We start from the raw sequence: 23,622 nt of genomic DNA, 5'->3' as shown, positions 1-23,622 counted from the left end.
ATCAGCCGATGTGTTTAAATTGCACGCTATAGTCAGAATCTCCAATTTCAGTTGAATCAGAAATGTTTATATCACTCCATGAATGGAAAGAACTGCAATGAATCAGTCAATACCTAATAAAGAAAAAAAAACGTTCCGGGGCAGCTATGGAACTACTCAAAGCAATACAACAACAATGCAGCATGGATAGAGATGAATGGGAATAAAAAATCTCTAAAATTAAAAAAATAAATAACAGCAGAAACAGGCAAAGAAAATCAAGAGATTTTGGTTGAAACATCTGTTTGCCAAGCACTTTAGCAACATACAGCTAGGAGATGAAATTTAAGAGTGGTAATTTCTGGTTAATATCACACTAACTGTGAATATTACTGTATATTCAGAAAACTGATACAAGATTTTTTTTTGGATGATATAATCTTCAAGATATGACTGTAATAGAGCCTGCCAATTACAGTTGCATGTCATGACAATAGTTAGGTGAAGCCCTCCCCCCCAATCTTTGTTCTCTCAATGAATTATTAAACAAACACGCAGGTCATTAATCAGTGCCTCAGGAGTGAGAGAGGCTCTTGGAGGCCTTTTGCAGGCCCACCTCCTCCCCTGCGAGACAGCCTGTGTTCCCTTTCCCAGCCCTTGGGTCCACACAAGCCTTTTCCCACTCCCACCAGATCCTTCCAGGCCTTAGGCATGATTTGCACCCCATCAGGCCAAGCATCTTCCTCCTCACTTACCTTTTGAAGACTTTCAAGGCTTTCCAGAGGGCTGGAATAGATTATTACATGACTGCATGCCATAATTCTGGAAGTAGCTGCCATTTTATCCTATTTACAAAATGGTGGCTATATTCAAATCACCGCCACATGGCCGGGGATTTAGTGCTACATTTTAGGGCCTTAACAAGGTACACACAGTGCTGGAGAAGCTTTCTCAACATTCTGAAGGTTCTGCAGTGCTGTGCAAAGGTTGTTAAGCCAGGAAGCAAGCAATTTGTTTCGAGGTTATGCACAAGTGGGGCCCTCCTTTCCAAAATGAGGTCTGGAGAGCTTCTAAGAGCAAGTGGATGGGTGATATGGGGAGCAGGCCCAATGACTTCAGGCTCCTATGTGGTGGGAGGGGAGGGGAGAGAGGCAGAGATGCTGCAATGTCCCTGTTTTAGTTTTAAGGGCAAATGACTGCAGTTTACTGCAGCCATTGTAATGATGAAACAGGGTCATATATAATTTTGGGTCATATATAATTTTGAGGCATCTGTTATAACTTTTAACATTCATTAAGTGACCTGTCATATCTCGAGGACTACCTGAATGTTATTCCAAAGCTGATTGCTAAAATCAGTCCTTCATACTTAACATTTGCTGAAAATGCAATCATCAGGTTGGGCTATCTTTTCATATTTGGTGGCAATGTCAGAAAACTAAAGTCCTATAGAATGAGATAAACCTAATCTATCAACTTTATTCCAGCCAGCTGTTTTTCTGCTAAGTATTATGATAGCTACCAGTATACTTTATGCTTATTAGAAATTACGTACCTCCAATTCCCTCTTTAGAAGAATGGCAGACTAAACATCAATGTCCAAAATAATTTTGTATTTTGAAAACAAAATCAAGTGTGATACAAAGTTTAAATTAACAAAGAAACCATTTATGAATCATAATTCTATACTGCACTACATCTGAAATCTGTGTTTTTCTCAACAAAAGGCTTTAAAATATTAGCTTTGGTCCGATTTATTCAATTATATAAAAATGCTTAAAATAAACTTGGCAACCCTATACTAGTTTGAGAAAGCAGTGGATGGTCCAGATTTTAAAGTACAATGTTCAGTATGTCTGCAGAGTGATGCAAAAGGTTCTAATGGTTGAAAGGGTGCTGGGTTTTTCCCCAGGTGATACAAAACATCTCCTTTAAAAGATGTTACCAGATCCAGTACATAGTACACACAATGTTGACACTTATTACATAACAACAAAAACAGGCTCTAGACATTTTAGCACCTGAGGCAGTCAAATTCTGGTGCTCCCTGGTTTGGCCCATCTTCCAATTTTTTAGGCATTCAAAAAAGACCCCATCTTGCTTCTTTCTTTCTTTTCCTTTGAGTTTTTAAGCTTTACACTTTTGTGCACATTTCTCCCTGTCGATACTATGAAACTAAATTTAACCCTTGACTGGGCACACTGGCTAGAATACATGTTCACAGCTTTTCAATTTTTATCGGGTTTTGGGAAGTCTTTTCAATATTGGTGCTTTCTAAAATTTGGTTTCTCCTAGGCCAGTTACTCTCACTCTTAGCCAGAGCTCGCCCTGAGCAGAAAACTTTGAATGTACAGTGAAGGCACATACAGTAAATATATAACAGATGCTTTAGAAATAGTTTAAAAAAGTATTTTATTTTTGTTTTGATTACAGTTGAGTACAAATCAAGGGAACAAAATGAAACAGAGGAGAGGTTTTATTAGAGGTACAGTGAGGAGCTTACACAACTAGATGAATAGTGAGTCACAAAACATTACAAATAGCCACAAATGTAACTAAAAAACAAAATAAATATTTAGAACATTTCATGAGGTCTTTTAAACTTCAGTATTTATAAAATATATAATACTTTATCTTACATTTGCTCTGCCATTTTCCCCAGTCAGTATTTAAAATTTATGAGATATTACAACATCAAAGCAATGAGAATAAACCTAAATCAGACCATTTTTATATAAGGGGAAACATAGCTAGCATTATTTTAATATTCTTTGCATTGAAATTTGCATCTCCTGCAAAAATAGTCATTTTTCCATATATATATATATATATATATATATATATATATATATATATATATATATATATATATATATATATATGTATATATATATGTATGTATATATATATATATATATATATATATATATATATACATACATATATATACACATACATATATATACATACATATATATATATATATATATATATATATATATATATATATATATATATATATATACATACTTATATATACACATAATTATATCATAAAGTGAGAGTAAAATACACTTAAAACTATAGAAATAAATTTAATCATGTTGTTCAGTAATGTCTGAGAACTTAATATTATAAGAACGATTAAAATGATAACTTTAGAATATTTGAATGGGACAACACTTTAAATCAGGGGTGTCAAACTGCTGGCCCAGAGGCCGGACGCGTCATCCCAAAACCGTGCTCACCCCATTGCTGGCAATGGAGAAAAAGCTCCGATATATTGTGCGACATCATGTGATGTCGCAAGTTTGACATGTCTGCTTTAAATCAAGGATGTTACACATAGATTAATAACTAAATGACAATTTTGTTCATTTCTTGCTCATGTTATTTAGAGACATACTTTGGCTATAATCCTATGCCTAATTAAATTCTATAAGTAAAACTTTTCAGTACTTCAGCTTGCCGCTCTGTCAGTGTCATTCAGTGGCTCTGTTTATATTAAAAGGAAGAAAGCATACATACAAACACTTTACACATATTCCCTCATTCTATGCAGATATACACTAGGGATTTCGTGCTTCGCTGATCTGAGTGCAATCACTGTGACTCTGTGTGCACACTGATTCATGTAACACTTTGTCAACAGGAATGATCTATCTCTGAACTGGAGGCCAATATCTGAATCAAAGTAAATCAAAGCATTTTCTCTTTTGTAACATAAAAATTATAGGTTTCATGAACTTTTCAGCATTTCCATAGGGGTTCATTTTCTAAGGGTGATCAATATTATTAAAGCACTGCAAATTATTTTCATGAAAAAATAGATTAACACATTTGTCTGCAAACTCCAAAAGAAGACTCAATGAACACATTATTTCAGTTAAAATGACCACCCACGTTCTATAATATTCTCTGCCATCAATATTTTTATTTAAATGTTTCCTTGTGCCCTTTGCTCCTATCTTCAATAACACAGAATATCCTAAGTAATGTAGTATAATAGTGGTAGAGAAAATAATGCTCAATTTGTTGAAAAGCATTACTGACTCCATTCCAGTGGTGGATTCAGCCAGTTTGCACCAGTTCAGCAAAACCAGTAGCTAATTTTTGTTGCCCAGGCCCAGAATGGACTTCTGGAAGTGGAATCCACATAGAGAACCAGTTGTTGACATATTTGAATCCCACCATAGGGAGTAGGCCAAAATCAGGATCAAAGAGAAACCTAGAAACTAGAAACGTAACATGTAATAGAATCCAGGGAAAACTTGTAAGAGAGGTCTTATTATACTTTAAGAAGGAGCTAGTAGCCATTAGCAGGGATAAAGTTATATTTGGAACCATAATGTATTTCAAATATGTTGTAATAAGGTACTTGACTTGGATGGTAAAAGTTGTTGAGAGGCTTCTGTTACACAATATCAAATACCATGGGTGTATCATCGCTGTTCCACTCTTATACGAAATGTTAAAAACACTTTATATTTTATTCACCTGAAGAATACATTACATTACGTTACTGTAAGCACCACCAACAGTGGCCTCAGACTGCTTGCTTCTTTATGCCATTAGTTTTATCATCTAAAGTGAAGGAGCCTTCATTGTTTGCACCTGTTTGTATGCAGGCTTCTTTAAGACCAGTACAATAATATACTATAGATTTCAATAAAGTAGAAGATTAATTGCAAACAATTGGCACACAAAAGCTTCATCATATTAAAATCTGGGAATCTGGAGTCACTATAGTCAGAGTATTTGCTTTGCAAGTGCCAGGGTCATAAATACAGTTCTCTAGAAATTGTAATATACTGTGTCTTCTCTTTTTAAAAGGTTTTTTTTAGAGAAAAAATAATAATTTTAAGGAAAAGTAGGGGAGTGCTCCTTTATGACTTTATTAAATAATTAATCCCATTTCTTCCCTTGCTCTCTTCATCTTTTTCAATTAGGAAGTTTAGCATCTTAAATACCATGTTTTTTACATCTGAATAATCTGAGCTACTTTAAACAGTGTGTGTATATACATATGTATGTGTCAGCTTTCAAGATTTCAGGTTGCAAATCAGTTTTTGACTCCTGGTGACTCCCTAGATTACGCCTTGCAGTTTTCTTGTTATTTTTTTTTTGGGGGGGGGGCGAATGGTTTGCCATTGCCTCCTTCCCAGTGCTGAAAGAGAGTAACTGGCCCATGATCACCTAGCTGACTTTGTCCTAAGGAGTGACTGGAACTCACAGTCTCTTAATATCACCACTGCAAATTGTCTGTTAAATAATGCTACCTATGTTACCATGTAGCTTACAGATCCTCCTCATTATCAAAAGCTCTGAAAATTTCAAGAAAAGTTATAGTTCCCATCACCACCTAAACATCAAAAGTGCCTATTGAAACAATCTTAAATCTTCATATTAAAATGAACAATATTGGCTCTATGTGGTGGCTTTTAAAATAGAAAGGTGACATTTCATTTAAATGTAAATGCTCTTTTTTGAAAATAACTCATATTGTAAGCTTAAGCTATCCATGTCTGTTTCTATTATTCTATTACTGGGATTGAAGGTCTTTACATCTGCTATGGGTTTTCTATCTCTTACTTTTCACCCGGTAGCTACTTCGGAGGACTGGAGGCTCCACTGGAACAATGCGATAGATACTTCCTCTCTACTTTGTATAGGTTTTTTAGAACAGTGTTTCTCAAGCTCAATGACTTTAAGAAGTGTGGACTTCAACTCCCAGAATTCTGCAGAGTATGTTGGCTGGGACATTATGGGAGTTGAAGTCCACACTTCTTAAAGTATCTCAATAGAGCTTACAGGATATAAACCTCCATTGCTATTTATGGTTTGAGTTTAAATACATATCTGCAATTTAGAAAGAGTGTACGCCAGGTAAGTGGTAACATTAGAGATCAAACTGAAATTTTAACCCAGCCTTAGGATTGCAGTTTAATTTCCATTTCCATAATGTGATATAAATATTTGTATATGCAACTCTAAAATTTAGCTCAGTTTTACAACTCTTTCTCTGGGTGAATTTCAGAATAATTTTAATATTTTTCTATATAAATGATAATTTTACAAGTGTGTTCAGAGCTTTCATATGACTTCTAAATTACTATTTTTACCTTTATTTATGATAATCTGGGTAGCACACTGTAAACAACATACAAAATCAAAACACTTTTGTAACAGACATGTCATAAGTAGATGTTTTCATAAAATAAGAGTTAGGATTACTATTGAACTGAGCAGGGCTGAGCACAGACCTTCTACATATAATTTCAAATTTAATGCTAATATAATCTATATCCCTGGGAGAAGAAATCTACCAAAAGAACTGTCTGGTGGAAAACAGATACAGTAAGAGCATGGTATTACCTATGTGTAATTCAACTACATATATGAAATTCATTTTTTAATGGTATCATGGCATACAATATGACACCAAATATGTTTTTATTGATTATGGTGTAATGCCTCCTCATTTTATGAAAGTTAATAAAGCACAACCAGTTAAAATAATAATGAAGAGATTTTTTAAAAATTATATAATCATTTTCCTCATCAATGTTTTTAAATATGATAGTTTTAAATGACAATGTCTCATTTTTCAGACATTTTTCATATCAACAAATTATATAATCATTAGATGAATGAATTATGATGACATATAATTAATCCCTTAATTCTATTTGGATATGTCATTCAAATAGATCTATTTGAATGTTATGTTCTTTTATGGCTTTTAACATAATTTCATAATAGCCAATTTGGGACATATGACCAGGTATACTGGTCACAACTGTAAGAAATTAATATATTGCAATTAAACTATAATTGTGCAGCATGTAAAGAGTGGCATTTTTAAGGCACAATCAAGATAATTTCAATTAATGAATATTAATTGTTCCATGAATTACAAGTTCAGTAATAACTGTAACTGTTTTGTATGTAATTGCGCTTTACACATTTACTTGAATTTTCACTGTTTCTATTAAACAAATATTTATTTGTTTCAATTATATATATTTAGATTGGTTTTCCCCAAAGACAGCAGTTGTGAATTTATATAATGAGTCAAAATATTGATTCCTTGATTTAGATATTCCACATAATGATAAGAGCCAATGACTAATAGATCATTCTGTCAGACACTATCATGAATTTCTCTCCGTCCAGTGCACTCCCACAGAGAGGGCCTCCTCAGGGTGCCTCTGATCAGAGAATGTCGACTGGTGGCCCCCAGGGGGAGGGCGTTCTCTGTGGGTGCACCAGACCTGTGGAACTGCTTGCCGGTTGAGCTCCGGATGGCCCCCGACCTTCGCTCCTTCCGGCGGGATCTAAAAACCTATTTATTTGAGCAGTCCGGCCTGGTCTGATGGGTTTGGGGTTGGGTTTTTTAATATGGTTTTAACTATTGTATATATCAGGCATAAATTATTGAATTGTTTTTTTAACTTTTGTACTTTGTTTTTAATATTTATTGCCCTGTACACCGCCCTGAGTCCTTCGGGAGAAGGGCGGTATAAAAATTTAATAAATAAATAAATAAATTTGTAATTGTCAACAATATGGGATAATTTCACTAAATGCTATGATAAATTTTCTACAAATGGCTGTGTTTGCATCAAATGGTAGATACTAGTGAAACTTGGCTTTGTTTTGCTATGTCATAGGCTATCTCTCTTTACGTCAATGTGATACATGTACAAGGAAAATATTTTGATACATCACACATTACATTGCTAAGTAACATCCTGGCAAAATATTACAATATTCCTATTTAACAGAATTTGTATTTTACTGTACAGCATATATAAGAATCATGATACAGTTTCCTGACTATAAAATATATTATTTTATTTAGTTAATACCAATACCTCTATAAATCTTTAAACTTTAAAGTATTTTCTTTGAAGATTTTGCCTTGTTTTGATATATTTCATAGAGCAAGATAGGACATTCACCTTGGAAATCTTTCTTGTTGGCTTTACAAAATGTACTGTAACTTTCATGATATGTGGAAATTGTGTAAATCTTGTACATCAGGGTCACTGCTAAATAATCTTCCCAATTTTTGAAAAGCAGGCAGATGAGAGCAATTGTGCAAGTAACATTACACAATGTAAACTGAAGCATAAAAAAGTTTTCTTTTTACTTTTTAAATGGGGAGACATGGGGTATGAAATTTACTGCTAAAAATTTCAAATCAAGATATGCTAGTCTAGCTATAATATGAAATGTTGGTGATTTTTCACTAGGAGTTAAAATATATTCCTTCCAAATTAATTTAATGATAGCTAGAAATAATTAGACTATAAGTAACTAAAAATAGCATAAACATTTTTTAAAAAAAAATAGGCTACTAGTTTACATTATGTTTGTGCTATGTCTTTACATTTGATCAAAATTCAGATAAGCAATTTTCTAGGTAGCCAATTTTGTAAAGTGAATATATTTAAATGGTTTCCTGGATCATGGACTGCATTTCCTATGCGAAGGACTCTTGGCAAGGGATGGGCTGCACCTCACAAAAACAGGCAAAAATATACTCGGAAAAAGACTGGCCCAACTCATCAGGAGGACTTTAAACTAAAATTGAGGGGGAAGGGTGACCAATCTCTAGAATCTCTAGAACCCAAAACCAATCACAAATCCCAAGAAAACAAATCAAACAATGAGGTACAAAGAAAAACTCAAGCAACAATCAGGAGATGCAGGAAACATACCCACAGGCAGGCATAAAAGTCTTAAAATGCTTATATACAAATGCTCAAGGCTTGGGGAACAAACAGGGCAAACTAGAAGCAATAGTAAATGAGGGAAGGTATGACATAGTTGGCATTCATGGGACGAAACCCATGAATGGAATGGACTGATGGATGGATACAAATTGTTCAAAAGAAACAGGTCTACAAAAAGAGGAGGGGAGTTGCACTATATGTATGAGAACACTACATATCTACAGAAATGCACATGATCAAAGATAAAATCTCTCCAAAAATTATATGGGTTAATATAAAAGGGGGAAAAAGTGACATTGCCATAGGTGTATATTACAGCCCATCCAACCAATCAGAAGAAATAGATGAACTCTTTGCCAATCAGTTAACAAACGTCTGTAGGAAGTATACCACAGTAGTAATAGGAAGACTTCAACTCTCCAGATATCAACTAAGAGACAAACTCTGCAGCAAGTGGGAGATCAAACAGATTCCTAACCAACCTAGCCAATAACTTTGTCACCCAAAAGGTGTAGGAGGTAACTAGATGTAAAGCTATACCGGATTTAATCCTTACTAATAGAGAAGAAGTGATAGAGGGAATTGAAATTGCCAGAACCTTGGGTGAAAGTGACCATGTCATACTGGAATTTAATATAATGCAAACACTAGCAATAGAATACAAAATATAAAAAATGGAAAAAGGGGCACGTAACTAAGGCCGATTATCAGCAGACAGCCAAAATATACAAAGATGAAGTCAGTAAAGCAAAGGCTCAGAATGAACAAAGACTTGCAACAAAAATCAGGGATAATAAAAAAAAAGTTTCTTCCAACATATTAACAAAAGAAAAAAGTCAAGGAAACTGTAGGCCCGCTAAAGAGAGAAGATGGCAAGAAAATACCGGGCAACAGGGAGAAAGCAGAGCTGTTTAACTCATATTTTACATCAGTCTTCACACAGAAAGAAACTATAGTCCAACATACCAAAAAAACCACTGCAAAAGACAAACTAGAAACAAAAATTAAAATAAGCAATAAAAGAGAACATCTATCCGACCATGACAAATATAAATCACTGGGACCCGACAGATTACATCCCAGATTTCTGAAGGAGCTGGCAGATGTTATCTCAGAACCATTGCACCACATCTTTCATAAATCCTGGAGCACCGGGAAAGTACCTGAGGATTGGAAAAGGGCTGATGTAGTTTCCATCTTTAAGAAAGGGGGGGGGGGAAATGGACCCAGGAAACTATGGACCAATCAGTTTAACATCAATACCTGGGAAGATCTTAGAAAAGATAAACAAAAAACAGATCTGCAAACAATTAGAAGCAAAGTTATAACTAGTAGCCAGCATGGGTTTGTTAAAAACAAATCATGCCAAACCAATCTTATTTCATTCTTTGATAAAATGACTAAATTAGTACACCAGCAACACGCTGTGGATGAAGTATACTTAGATTTCAGTAAGGCATTTGATAAAGTAGAACACTACCTACTCCTTGGTAAGCTAGAAAAAGGTGGAATAGACAACATCACCACCAGATGGATCTGTAGCTGGCTGGCAAACTGTACTCAATGAGTAGTCCTCAATGGCACTATATCCACATGGAGAGAAGTAAGCAGTAAGGTACCACAAGGTTCCGTCTTAGTCTCAGTACTCTTCAATATCTTCATAAATGACTTAGATGAGGAAATTGAAGGGGAACTCATCAAATTTGCAGATGATACCATACTGGCAGGAGTAGCCAACACCCCACAAAAAAACTCAGGATCCAAAAAGATCTTGACAAACTTGAACAATGGGCCCTATCCAACAAAATGAGTTTCATTGTGTAGAAAAGCAAAGTTTTACATTTAGACAGGAAAAATCAAAGGTACAAGTCCAGTTTGGGCAAGACCTGGCTTAAAAACAGTAACTGTGAGAGGGACTTTGGAGTCCTATTGGACAATCACTTGACTATGAGCCAGCATGGGTTGTATAAAAAGAGGCATAGAATCAAAATCACACGAAGCATTAGTACTGCTTTATAAAACCCTAGTAAGATCATACCCGGACTACTGCAGCCAATTTTGGTCACCATATCACAAAAAAGATATTGAGAGTTTGGAAAAAATTCAGAGAAGAGCAACTAAGATGGTCAAAGGCCTGGAGACTAAAACATACAAAGAACAGCTGCAGGACTTGGGTTTGGCTAGTCTAAAAAAAAAAGAAGAAACAGGGGTGACAAGATAGCAGTACTCCAATATTTGAGGGGCTGCCACAAGGAAGAGGGGGTCATGTTATTCTCCAAAGCATCAGAGGGCAGGACAAGAAACAATGGTTGGAAACTGAACAGAGAAAAGCAACCTAGAACTAAGGAGAAACTTCCTGACAGTTAGAACAACTAACCAGTGGAACAACCTGCCTCCAGAAGTGGTGAATGCTCCAACACTGGAAGTTTTTAAGAAGAGACTGGACAGCCATTTGTCTGAGATGTTATAGGTTCTCCTGCTTGAGCAGGGGGCTGGACTAGAACAACTCCAAGGTCCCTTCCAGCTCTATTCTATTCTATTCTAAACTGTTTTTGTCCATGCATACAAATACATGTATTAATCTAAAGAACTACTGTAGCTTTGTGCAGAAGTTGGCACACAGATTGTGGAAAATCGCATCCCATTTTTTGTATTAAATTATGATTGGGCAAAAGAAGTAGGAGATGAACCACCTTTGGTGGAAATTAAAATAATTTAAAAAATGGAATGCTCTGGAGAGAACTGAATTTTTCCTGTGCATTTTTTGATTAATGGCAATAGGGAATTGTACATTCAATTTGGTTACACTGAGTTAAACTTTGTTTATGCATCCTAAATTTGTGCATGATGAATAACTAAGCTTATTTAATGAAAAGTAAACCATAATTCTTTGCTAGAACCCTAGCGTATTATTGACTCATATAATCGTTCAGAATTTATAATTTCATCTCAACATTCACCATAAAATAATTTAAAAGGCATGTATATAACTTTCAAATATTTTGTGTATGTGCACATAGTACACAGAAAATGTTATATCACAGTGGCTGGCTCTTCTAATGTATTTAGAACGATCACTTTATTGTCAGAGAGGAACACTCTTCTTACTCAGATTATGCAAATGTGTTGAAATACTGTAAGCACTTTCAAATATGAGTTGAAGGAAAATCTCTCTCTCTCTCTCTTTCTCTCTCTCTCTCTCTCTCTCTCTCTCACACACACACACACACACACACACACAAAACACACACCTATTAAAGCAGTCATGTCTTTTTTTTTCAGATTGACATGGCTGCTCCCTGCTTTCAGCTACCCCTGAATGTATGAACAGCCATTTGCCCATGCCTTTTCCTACCATGGGTTATGAACCACTTCTTTTGAAGGATCTGCTCAACCCTTAAATTATAAGCAAAGGGTTCTTATTTGCATACTCAGAAACATGCTTTTCCAAACACTTGATATTTCTCATATAAGGAGTATATTATAAGCAGTCTATAAATATTATAGTTGAACACATCTGAAAAGGTATTATTATATGCTTTGGATTGGAATGATAAAAATTCCAGTCTTAGTTTTTTTAAGAACTTCTCAATTCTTTTGGTAACTACTATGAGAATAAAAACTTGTTCATTGTGGGGTCATTTTTAACAATTGTTAGCTAAGCTACAAAGTGTAAATAAAGTCCCTTATAAGAAATAAGAAACTTATTTCTTAGGGGTTTTTTTTGGCAGGCAATATGAAAATTGCATTTAAAAAGTAAAATTTGTACAAGACTTTATTGTTAATCAGTGTGTTTGGGAATTGAGAACCAAATCTGGCAGATTATAAGAAATTTCTTTATAAAATGTAATAACAGGAGACATAATTTAACATTATCTTCTAATTAAGCCATATTAAAGCCACTCTGATTACTAGATTTCCTCAAGAAATCAAATCTATATCTAGAAATACAATACTTTGTGATTTTAAGGCAATCTTCCCTAAACTAATGAACCCAAATGTACTGAGATAGAAACTTTTTTCTACAGAATGCTGTTGGAAGGAGGTGTGCATACAGGAAGGCAAGAGAAAGCACAGGTTTTATGATGTTGTTATGCAAGTGACATTCATTATGTAATTTGCATCAGTATAATTCATGTCCTTGGCACAATAATGCATATGATGTCAGCGTGCCTTAGAGTAGACACCTGCATCTGGAAGCTGCTGTCCTTGTATATTAAGAGTTGCCAGGTAAAAGCAATCTGATTTAAAGCTAATAATTTTAAGTCACTACTGTTTCATTCTAATACTTCAGTTTCAATATCGTACTCCAGAATAAAATTTTAAGTTTCAGAAAAGGTAGATGTTGTAATTGCCCATATTTTTTAGATTGACTGAAAGGGGACACCATAGCTTATTATAGCAGGAAAATAGTTCCCATACAGCAGAATTTGCAAATAGTTAGCCCTGAGCTCTTCCAGTTGTGATCACTAAAAACAGGCAATAGGAAACACTTAAAATGAAACCAAAAAGAAGAAAAGTCTAACCACTATGAATCCAGGGGAAAAACAGAGAATGACAACTCCCCACATTGTTCAATTGTTTGTAAACCAACATTTTATACAGACAAAAATAAAGTATATTGGGGCATTCTGACAAATGCTACAAGCATTCACACATTTTGTTTTTTTATGCAACAACTGTGTAGGAGGAACACACAATTATGTAAGTTCCCTCTATCCCCCCCCCCACATAAATCCTTTCCTGCTCTCTGTGAACACAAAGTCTAACTGGCTTATATTGTAGATTTCAACTGTAAATGGCTTCAATATTTAATTTTAAAACTGTTAGCCTAATATGGCTATATGTTGAGCATCACGATAATGGCTTGAAAGCAAAATAAAAATGACCATGAATTTAGTTCCAAATGACACAAAATTGTAATGGTATTTAAGGTGCTTTCTTTTTCTTTGTTAAGGAGTTATCACTTTCCATGGTCAGTTCATTGTTCTTACACGCTCTGTGCCTTTTGCTTGTCATTCTTTCATATATAGTCTATTAAGAAAATGTTACTTCAAATACAGAGCTGAGTAAATTGTCATAGAAAAACATTTGGAAACCCAGGAAATGATACTGCTCTGTTATTGAGTTTTGAAAATTGTATTAAATGCTTAAGCATAGTGATGTATCAGTTATTTTTGTTGGTTTTTCTTTGAATGCTGTCAAAGCACAATGAAATTATAGTAAAAAGATATTGGTCCACAATGGGATTTTCAACTTCATTGTGTACTGTTGCTTTGTAAAACTGAGATTTAATTTATGATCCCATGTGACCATATTCTGCAGAAAGCTGCCACATTTTCTTGAGTTGGTTGTAATGCTTGCTGTACTCCAAGGAATAAGTTGATAAATATTTATACAGCAGTTGTACATACTTGTGGAAGAATACAAGTGCAGGACTGGGAGTTATCAAGTCATATATTTTAATTTGCAACTGCCAGATGAGGTGGCAGTAGTAGTAGCAGAAGAAGAAGAAGATGAAGCAACAGAAGCAGAAGTAGTGGCAGTTGTGGCTTGACTACCAACATAGAGTGGGTCCAAACATGCCACTTTAGCTGCAAAGAATGAGTGGATGCAATGCAGAACTGCAAATAAATTTGAAAATTCCAATTCCTGAAAGTGAAAGCAAAATGATCAGATATGAGAGACGAACCAATTTATTTATCATGTATTGTGATAAAATGACCAAGTAGCAGTTGCAGTCATAAACACAAAGGCTTAGGAAAATCAAATATACTCATAATACACACAGTTCTATTATTCTCTCTGAAAGCTAAACTTTTTTTGTTTTACTACAAAATTACTTTCTTTATATCCAGTTTACTAAACTCACAGTTTTTATAATTTTAGAATATAAATTTTTAACTATAATTATTTTACATTTCCAAATAATTGGGGAAAGAGTGTTAAATAAAAAAGGTACTATGTGATGGGTATAGTCCTTAAATAGTCCAAAATAAATTTTAGTTCACATACTTTTGTATTTCATTTTTATCAATCTTTTAGAAATAGAACATTTCTGATCATAAAATTGTAACAAATGTTAAAATCTCTGTGTTCAAGACTTTGTGTGTCGGAAGTACAAAATATCAGAATATTGTATATAAAGAGCTTTTTTCTGCATTTCTTAGCCAGACTATTCCTCAAGCACATCCCTATTTTGGTCATTACAAATCAAAACAGGAGCTCCTACAACAGGGGTCTTCAAACTTGGCCCTTTTATGACTTGTGGACTTCAACTCCCAGAATTCCTCAGCCAACCAGGGGTTTGAAGACCTTTGCCTTACAACATAACCCGCTGAGACATTTCTCAGTATTACAAACTGCAAATTACTCATTTTTGAAATATAGATTTTATCCTATGTATCTCTACTGAATAGGAAAAATGAGGAAAAAATAAAATTGAACTTTAGGGATTCTTCCTCCAAGCCTCCAATCTCCCACTTTACAGCAGCAGCAGTTACTACCTCTATGATGTGATGACACAATGCATGTACCATCATTGGCCCCTATCAGTCCGATATTTTAAAAGAGAAACAAGTGATTTTTCTACTTTTCTACTTTTTTTGGACTGCTATTCCTACTTTACTCTGTGGTTCGCTAACTCAAAGCTAACCTTTGAGTTAGCTTTCACTCCCAGTGACAGTATGGTCAAGTCCCTGCAGTTTTCTTGGAAACATTTTTGAAAGTGGTTGCCCCTGCCTCCTTCCTAGGGCTGAGAGAGTGATTACCCAAAGTCATGCAGCAGGCTTCAGGCTGAATATAGGATAGAACTCACGGTTCACTAGTTACTAGCCTGATGCTTTAACCACTACACCAAGCTGTTTTACTTCTCTTAGTTAGCCACAGTCAAACTGCTGTGCCAGTTCTGAACTCGGCACACAATGCTCTGGCTGTGCCAATTCTGAATTCAGACAAATTGGTACATCCTGCTATTTGGTTACCAATAATTTCATAATGGAAAAGGAATTGTGTTCTTGTCTTTACCTTTGCCTCAATCTGCTTAGTGTCGGGATTTTGAAATAAAAATTTAATTTTGCTCTTGCCATCATCTGAAGACCCCTTAAGCTGGGAAAACTTGTACCGCCATAGTACAGCCTAAAGGAAACAAACAACAAAAACACATATATACATTAATGTTCAAAACTGCTACAGAGGAAAATGTATATCTGGGAAATTTTCAATCTACCAATGATATCGATATTAGCAAATACATTTTTCTCTTATCTGAAGTGAAATTTTTAACTTCAGTGATCCTATTTAATAACAGAAGAGAGATATCAGGAAGAAAAAATGAGTTATTTATTTACATTTTGTTAAATGAATGGTCAGTGTAGTAATCTGGCTCTGTTTTCTGGTCATCTCTCCTGCCCCCCCATATATTCTATTGATTTTTTTAAAATATAAATCACTTAATAGTTGGTAAGCAGTGTGTTTTCTGGGTTTACATTTGTAAAGAAAAATCATTAACAATTGGTTTCTATAATCCATAATCCACATAGTACATTTAGTTGATTTCCCCTTTTCCCCAAAATGTCTTCTTTGCAAACCTTGAATTAATACAGTTCTTATTATTTCAAAAAATAACAGTTACATATATGATTTTACCCAATATTCCTAGAAATAATGATCACATCAATATAATATTTCTTTCTATCTAATCATTCTGGTTGCCTCATCTTATAGCCTGTTATAGTCCTTATTTACATTTGTTTCTCCCATAAAGTTCAAAATATTCTTGCTGGTTAAGATCTTCTCAACATTTAAAAAATTAAATCCATTTTTCCCATATAAACCATCTCAACACTTTTACATTTCTTAAAAAGAATAGGTAAAAACAATAAACAAAAGTAAAGAAACATAAAAAGTAAAATAGCACTTAAAATATATATTCCTCCTAAGCTAATATATATTCATTCCCAAAATTTCTTATTCTTTTTAACCATAATTAAAAATATATTTAATCTTTAAATATTCCATTCAATGTGTCTAGTCATCTAATCCATTAACTCTTATTCAAAACATTTTTATACATTGTAATTTCCCTAAATTCAAACACATTTAATTATCTAAAACATTTCCTTCATCTAAGCCATTTCAACAATATTATATTACTTATATCAAGAAATAAACTAAAAAAGGGAGGAAAAGCATATAGTATTATTTAAGGAATTCATCCCTCTGACATATGTATTCAAAATCCTTTCTATTTCTTTAACCATATTGAAGCAAATGTTTCTTTTTAAAATATTCTCTCTGGTTGATCCCATCATCTATTTTCTTAATTTTCACTTTAATCTTTTTCCTTTGACCAGTATCTTTCTTGATCAATGTGTTTTGCTGAATCAAAAAGTTTTTCTATATATTCATGACTATTACTGTAGTTATAAGAAATAAATCAAATAGAGTGCATTTGTATGAGACTTTTGCCTTTCCATGTTTCTTGAAAATCTTTTGCTTTTTCTTCTCTGCTTCTCTTATCACTTCCTTTCTCTCTGATGTTTTCAACAACTCTACACTCCATTTTATCCAATCTGGTTTTTTCTCTTCAGATTTATTTTGTAGTCTTAAGGGATGAGGTGTTTTTTTTCCATTTCTTGTGAATTTTTCCCCACTAGGATTAGATTTAGATTTAGATTTATTGAATTTATATGCCGCCCTTCTCCCTAAGGACTCAGGGCGGCTCACAACAAAAAATTTAAGAAACATGGAATACAAAATTTAAAAAAGAATTAAACAATAAATTTTTAATACATGACAATTTAACTCAATAAAAGACAAATTTAAAAAACATAGTCAGTCCAGACCCGCTTGTTGGAATAATCAAGTCTTCAGGTCATGGCAGAAAGACCGAAGGTCAGGGGCCATCCGCAGCTCCGGAGGCAGTTCATTCCAGAGGGTCAGCGCGCCCACAGAGAAGGCTCTCCCCCTGGGGGTTGCCAGAGGGCATTGCCTGGCCGATGGCACCCTGAGGAGGCCAACTCTGTGGGAGCGAACCGGGGGATTGGAGGTTGATAATGGCAGCAGGTGGTCTCGCAAGTACCCTGGGCCTAAGCCATATAGGGCTTTAAAGGTTATTACCAGCACCTTGAATCGCACCCGGAGGGTAACTGGAAGCCAATGCAGCTCACAGAGGAGTGGTGTAACATGGGAGTATCGAGATACTCCCATAAACACCCGTGCGGCCGCATTTTGCACCAGCTGAAGCCTCCGGGTGCACTTCAAGGGCAGCCCCATGTAAAGAGCATTGCAGTAATCCAGGCGAGAAGTGACGAGGGCATGGGTAACCGTGCATAGGGCATCTCAGTCCACAAAAGGGCACAACTGGCGTACTAGGTGAACCTGTGCAAAGGTCCCCCTGGTCACGGCTGTTAGATGATCTTCCAAATTAAGCCATGAATCCAGGAGGACACCCAAGTTGCGGGCCCTTTCTGAGGGGGGCAGTGCCTCCCCCCCATCAAAAGAGATGGAACTTGTTGAACCATACGAGATGCCGGTATCCACAGCCACTTGGTCTTGGAGGGGTTAGTCCTGAGCCTGTTTCTTCCCATCCAGACCCTCACCACCTCCAGGCACCAGGATATCACGTCAAGGGCATCATTGGGTTGGCTAGGGGTGGAGGTGAACAGCTGGGTATCATCTGCATATTAGTGATACCTCACCCCAAAGCCACGGATGATGTCATCCAGCAGCTTCATACAGATGTTAAACAGGAGGGGGGAGAGAACTGACCCCTGAGGCACCCTACAAGAGAGGGGCCTTGGGGTAGATCTCTGTTCCCCTGCCGATACAAACTGTGAACGGCCCGAGAGGTAGGAGGAAAACCACCATAAAACAGTGCCTCACACTCCCAACCCCTCGAGCCGTTGCAGCAAGATACCATGGTCGATGGTATCAAAAGCTGCTGAGAGGTCAGGTAGGACCAGGACAGAGGAACAGCCCCTGTCCTGGGCCCACCAGAGATCATCAACCAGTGCGACCAATGTCGTTTCCGTGCTGTGGCCAGGCCTGAAACTGGACTATTATGGGTCCAGATAGTCCACTTCATCCAGGAATTGTGGGAACTGACGCGCTACAACACTCTCAATAACATTCGCTACAAAGCAAATGTTGGAGACAGGACAATAGTTATTCAATGAGGCCAGGTCCAGAGCAGGCTTCTTGAGGAGGTGCCTCACCACCACTTCTTTTAAGGCGGAAGGGAAGACACCCTCTATCAATGAAGTGTTGACAACTGCCTGGAGCCAGCCCCCTGTCACCTCCCCGGCAGCTGAAACCAGCCAGGAGGGACATGGGTCTAGTAAACAGGTTGTAGTGCTCAGTTTATGCATAATCCTGTCCACATCATCCTGCAGATACTGTACAGATTCCTCAGCCCTACCCTGCAAGGGGTCATCCCTCGGTCCCTGGTTAAGCAGTGAGCGGGTCACTCTAAACAGGGCAGCTGGGCGGTTATCTGCGGATGCAATGAGAGCGGAAAAGTAAGCACGCTTTGCTGCTTCCATCGCCACTAGGTAAGACTTAAGATACGTTCTTAGCAGTGTTCGATCAGATTTGGATCTGCTGGACCTCCAACAGCTCTCTAGGCGTCTTTTCCGGCGCTTCATCTCCCGGAGTCCCTCGGTAAACCAGGGGGCTACCCGGGATCTACATTGGGTCAGAGGCCGCAAAGGCACAACTCGATCCAAGGCCCCAGCAGCAGCCCTCTCCCAGGCTGCCACCAGGGCCTCAGCAGAGTCGTGGGCAAGGGAAGCAGGAGATGTCCCAAGCTCCGTCTGGAACCTCTCAGGGTCCATCAGGCGCCTGGGGCAGAACCACCTGGTCATGTTTTCTTAAATTCCATCTTTGAGTCTTTATTTTCAATTTTATGTCAACTTGTTTTGTCTGCTCCTTCTCTGTTGTTGTTTCCTGGAAGTTTTTTTGTTGTAGAGTTAACTTAGAAATTGATTGATTTATATTTTCAAATTTATTTTGGATTTCTTCATGATTTGAACTCATTATTGTTTGAATTAATTGCAGTAAACTATATATCTCCTCCTGAGAGGTATTTATGTTTTCTTGGTGTGTTCTATCTACATGTCTCTGATCCATGATGGCCAAAAGTTGAAGTTTTCCTTCTTTTCTGCAAATACATTTAGAATCCTGGTTAAATAGATATTTGTAATCCAAAGAGTTAAAAAAAGATTTTTTTCCCCTAAAGTTTATAATTCTCTCTCTGTCTGCAGCCCAGATTGTTGTCTTTTTTTTGTCACAGCTGTTCTTTGTTATTAAAGCTTTGCAGGTCACAAACATAGACTAGCTTTTCCCAGGTTTTGTCAAGTTCTCTATGGAGAGCATAACTGTCATACTCTTTGTTAAGTAATTTGTTGTGCAGAGGTCTCCTTGTGCTACCAAAGAGTTGCACAGACAAGGAAGAGGTACTGAGAGCAGCAAGAGTCACACAAGAGTACACTGAGTTGTAAAAACAAAAAGGAGTTTACTTTAAGGTGGTGTAAAAACAAAAATGCACAGTCAAAAATAAACAGTCCAAGTAGCTATCCAAAATACAAAGTCTTCTTACCAGTCCAGATGTCAATACACAGTTCACAGTAACAGAGCAAAAACAGTAACAGTAGAGAGCAGTGAATTTAGAGAGAGAAAGAAGCTACGTTACTAGCTCCCTCTTATGGCCATGAGAACACTTACACACCCATTGGCCAATTAGCATCTTAAAGACATAACATCATGGTTAATATATTTTCAACCCAACATTGTAGGCTAACACCATATGCCTAACATTCTCCCCTTTGGGTAGAATAATATATAACCCTTACAATCTTATGCACATTTTTTCACAATTAGCATTGTGTTTTACAGCACTTTGTACCTTCGTAAAATGGTCTGCAACATTTACATCAGATGAACAATACTCTAGCTGTATTAATTTATCTTTGACACATTGTCTGACATTCAAATAACGAAGATCAGTATGTTTAAATCTTGTTCTTACTGCAGCATTATTAGCCATTTTTATCGCAGCTTGATTGTCCTCATATACAATGAATGGATCTTTTACAGTTAAACCCATATCTAACAATAATTGTTTGTACACTAGCAGTTCTGTACATAACACTGATAGACATGAAAATTCAGCCTCCATTGTAGATAAGCTTATGTGTTTTTGCCTAATGGACTTCCATCCAATCAAAGAATCACCCAACATTATAGCCAATCCTGAAGTAGATTTACGAGTGCTTGTATCAGAGGCAAAACTCGCATCTGCATATGCAGTAAGGATTAACTCACGATTTGGCTCTAAATATAACGAGTAGTGAATAGTCTGCTTCAAATACCTTAATACTCGTTTAGCTGATTGCCAGTGTCTAACAGTAGGTTCATTGTTGTACCTAGCCAATTGGTTTACACAGTAAGAAATATCAGGTCTAGTCCAATTACTCAGATACATAAGACTTCCTATCAAAGATTGGTACATAGTCTTATCAAATACAGGACTCTCAACATTAGTGTCTTTAAAATCCATAGCCATCAGAGTTTTTGCTGGTTTACACATTTCCATATTGTATCTCTTTAATAACTGAGATATTTTACTGGCTTGCGACACCTTAAAACCCCTATTCGAAGCTACGTTACTAGCTCCCTCTTATGGCCATGAGAACACTTACACACCCATTGGCCAATTAGCATCTTAAAGACATAACATCATGGTTAATATATTTTCAACCCAACATTGTAGGCTAACACCATATGCCTAACATTCTTCATCCACCACTAGGTGTCAGCATCTATTTAGTTTTCAATATGAACAATGGTCTTTAGAATGAGAGTCTTAACCATTCAACAATTTTAAACTTGTCCAAAATTAAATTTTAGCTTACAAGTTTATAAATTTATTTCACTACCACATATTTTGATTCTCCATGGAAATTTTAATTCGCCACTTCCGTTAGTATAAGGGTGGGCAGAAGTCCTTCTCCTTCACTTTTGGAGGTATTTTGCTTCTTGGGGATCTTTTCCAGGAAATTAAATATGGAATGGAAAAGGGAAAATCAGATTCCTTACCCAGTTTCAAGCATGCTGTTTACTGTTGTGCTGGTTAGTTCTTTTGGACTTCGGTTGCAAGTAGCTTGGGCTGATCAGTGAAATACAGCCTTTCTCCTGTCAGGTTAGAAGGCTTTCCCCAAGATGAACAGAATGACCACTGTCATTCCAGAGTCTCCGAGGCACCTTTCTTTCTTCGCTGCCTCTCCAGAGTGGCTTGGACTTAGGGTCTCCAGGCAGGACGAAAATTAGCCAAGGAGGTAGGGTGGTCTGCAAGCCCGCAACCTGTCGCTACCATGCAGGACCAGAAGTCTCTCTATTTTCTGGTCATCTTTATCACTAAAACATTGTGCAGTCAGTGATTTAGTAACTACTGTCATTTGTAACTGTTGGCAATATAAACTGGGATTACAGGAATGCCATCTAGAGGCAATTTGAAGATATACTAAGAAAACTTCAAGAGATGCTGCTTGTTACTAACCAACAGAAATTCTGAATGAGCACTAAGATGTATAGATCATTTGAAACTAAAATATCATCTATAATGGAAATCTGCACCATGGAACAATTCATCCTTTCTTTTAAACCAAGAATGATGAAGTACTATAAGTTCCACTTAACAAACACGTCTTGGATATCCCCAGATATTTACAACTAGACATGCACATAGTTCTCAATATGCAAAAGTCAGAGTGGGACTTATCATGTGATCCTGTTTCATAGTGCATGTGAATTCAATGTATGTGGGTTGAATATCTTTCTCATATGACATAGCTTTGGAATCCTTCATGTATTATCATACATTAAACATAGTTTTAGCTTAGTACTGCATTTTTTAATTGGGGGTATATTTTGGAAGTGTTCTGTATCTCTGTTCAATTTGGTTGATGTCATACAATCACAAAGTAGTGAATCTCCTTAAGGGACACAACGTAAGAGAAACCATTGATTGACAGGGCTTGTTCCTGTTTTGGAAAACTACAGATTAAGAACCTTAAAAACAGAGAAAACTCTCCTGTTAACTAGACATATAATCTTTTATGTAGTATACCAGCATGTTACACCAGGTGTGGGAATTGGTTCTAAGATTTTTGGAATATAATTACCAAAGTTACAGTTTCCTTTACATAAGATTAGCTTCCAAGAAAATAAATTAGAAAACTATTTTGTTTTGAGATTAAAAAGTGAGGAGGTGAAATAGTTTGTTCGGGGGGGTGGTGGTGTTAAACAATGCTTACTATTGTTCTAATTAGGGTCTATGGTTGATTATAGCACATAAAGAATATATCTGCTTCTGAAGAAAGGTGAAACAAAATTTAGCATAAAACAAAAGTTAAACAGGTATTGTATGTAGATTAATATGGGAAAATAGTAATCAAAATGGTATTGTTTTCTTCATAGGTAATGACAGATATCAAAAATGGAAAATCTAACTCAGCTATAAAAATACATGCTGATACAATCTATTTTGGCCCATATTCTGCCTGTAGTAATATAAAAATGAAACCTTAGAGGCAGGATAAGATACAGATATCTATCTGCTGGTGTTAATCCTTGAGCTAATGTCCTATTTCTTCTCTTCCTCTCATCTCCCCTACCTTCCTCCTTCGCTCCCTCCCTCTCCCCTAATCTATCTATCTATCTATCTATCTATCTATCTATCTATCTATCTATCTATCTATCTATCTATCTATCTATCTATCTATCTATCTATCTACCTACCTACCTATCTATCCCCCCAAGCATATCAAGAAAACAATTAAATGAAGAATTAATACAAAGAAAAGGTAATTATGTACATATTCGTACATAAACATATATATGG

General features: G+C 36.1%; 1 protein-coding gene across 1 annotated transcript in view; it reads right to left on the bottom strand.

Moving 5' to 3' along the window:
* Positions 1 to 14,168: 14,168 nt before the first annotated feature.
* Positions 14,169 to 23,622, bottom strand: part of SNTG1 (syntrophin gamma 1) — a gene marked incomplete at both ends in the record, with an annotated part of 104,956 nt that continues 95,502 nt past the window's right edge. The window contains 2 exons of the mRNA XM_081324678.1: positions 14,169 to 14,372; positions 15,747 to 15,857. Of these exons, the coding sequence (XP_081180804.1) occupies positions 14,169 to 14,372; positions 15,747 to 15,857 (315 nt within the window). The remainder of the gene's footprint in view (positions 14,373 to 15,746; positions 15,858 to 23,622) is intronic.

The sequence above is a fragment of the Vipera berus genome (assembly GCF_964194415.1).
Source record: "Vipera berus genome assembly, chromosome: 3".
NCBI lineage: Eukaryota > Metazoa > Chordata > Lepidosauria > Squamata > Viperidae > Vipera > Vipera berus.
The sequence above is the reverse complement of the archived record's forward strand: the minus strand, read 5'-3'. Positions and strand labels throughout refer to the sequence as shown.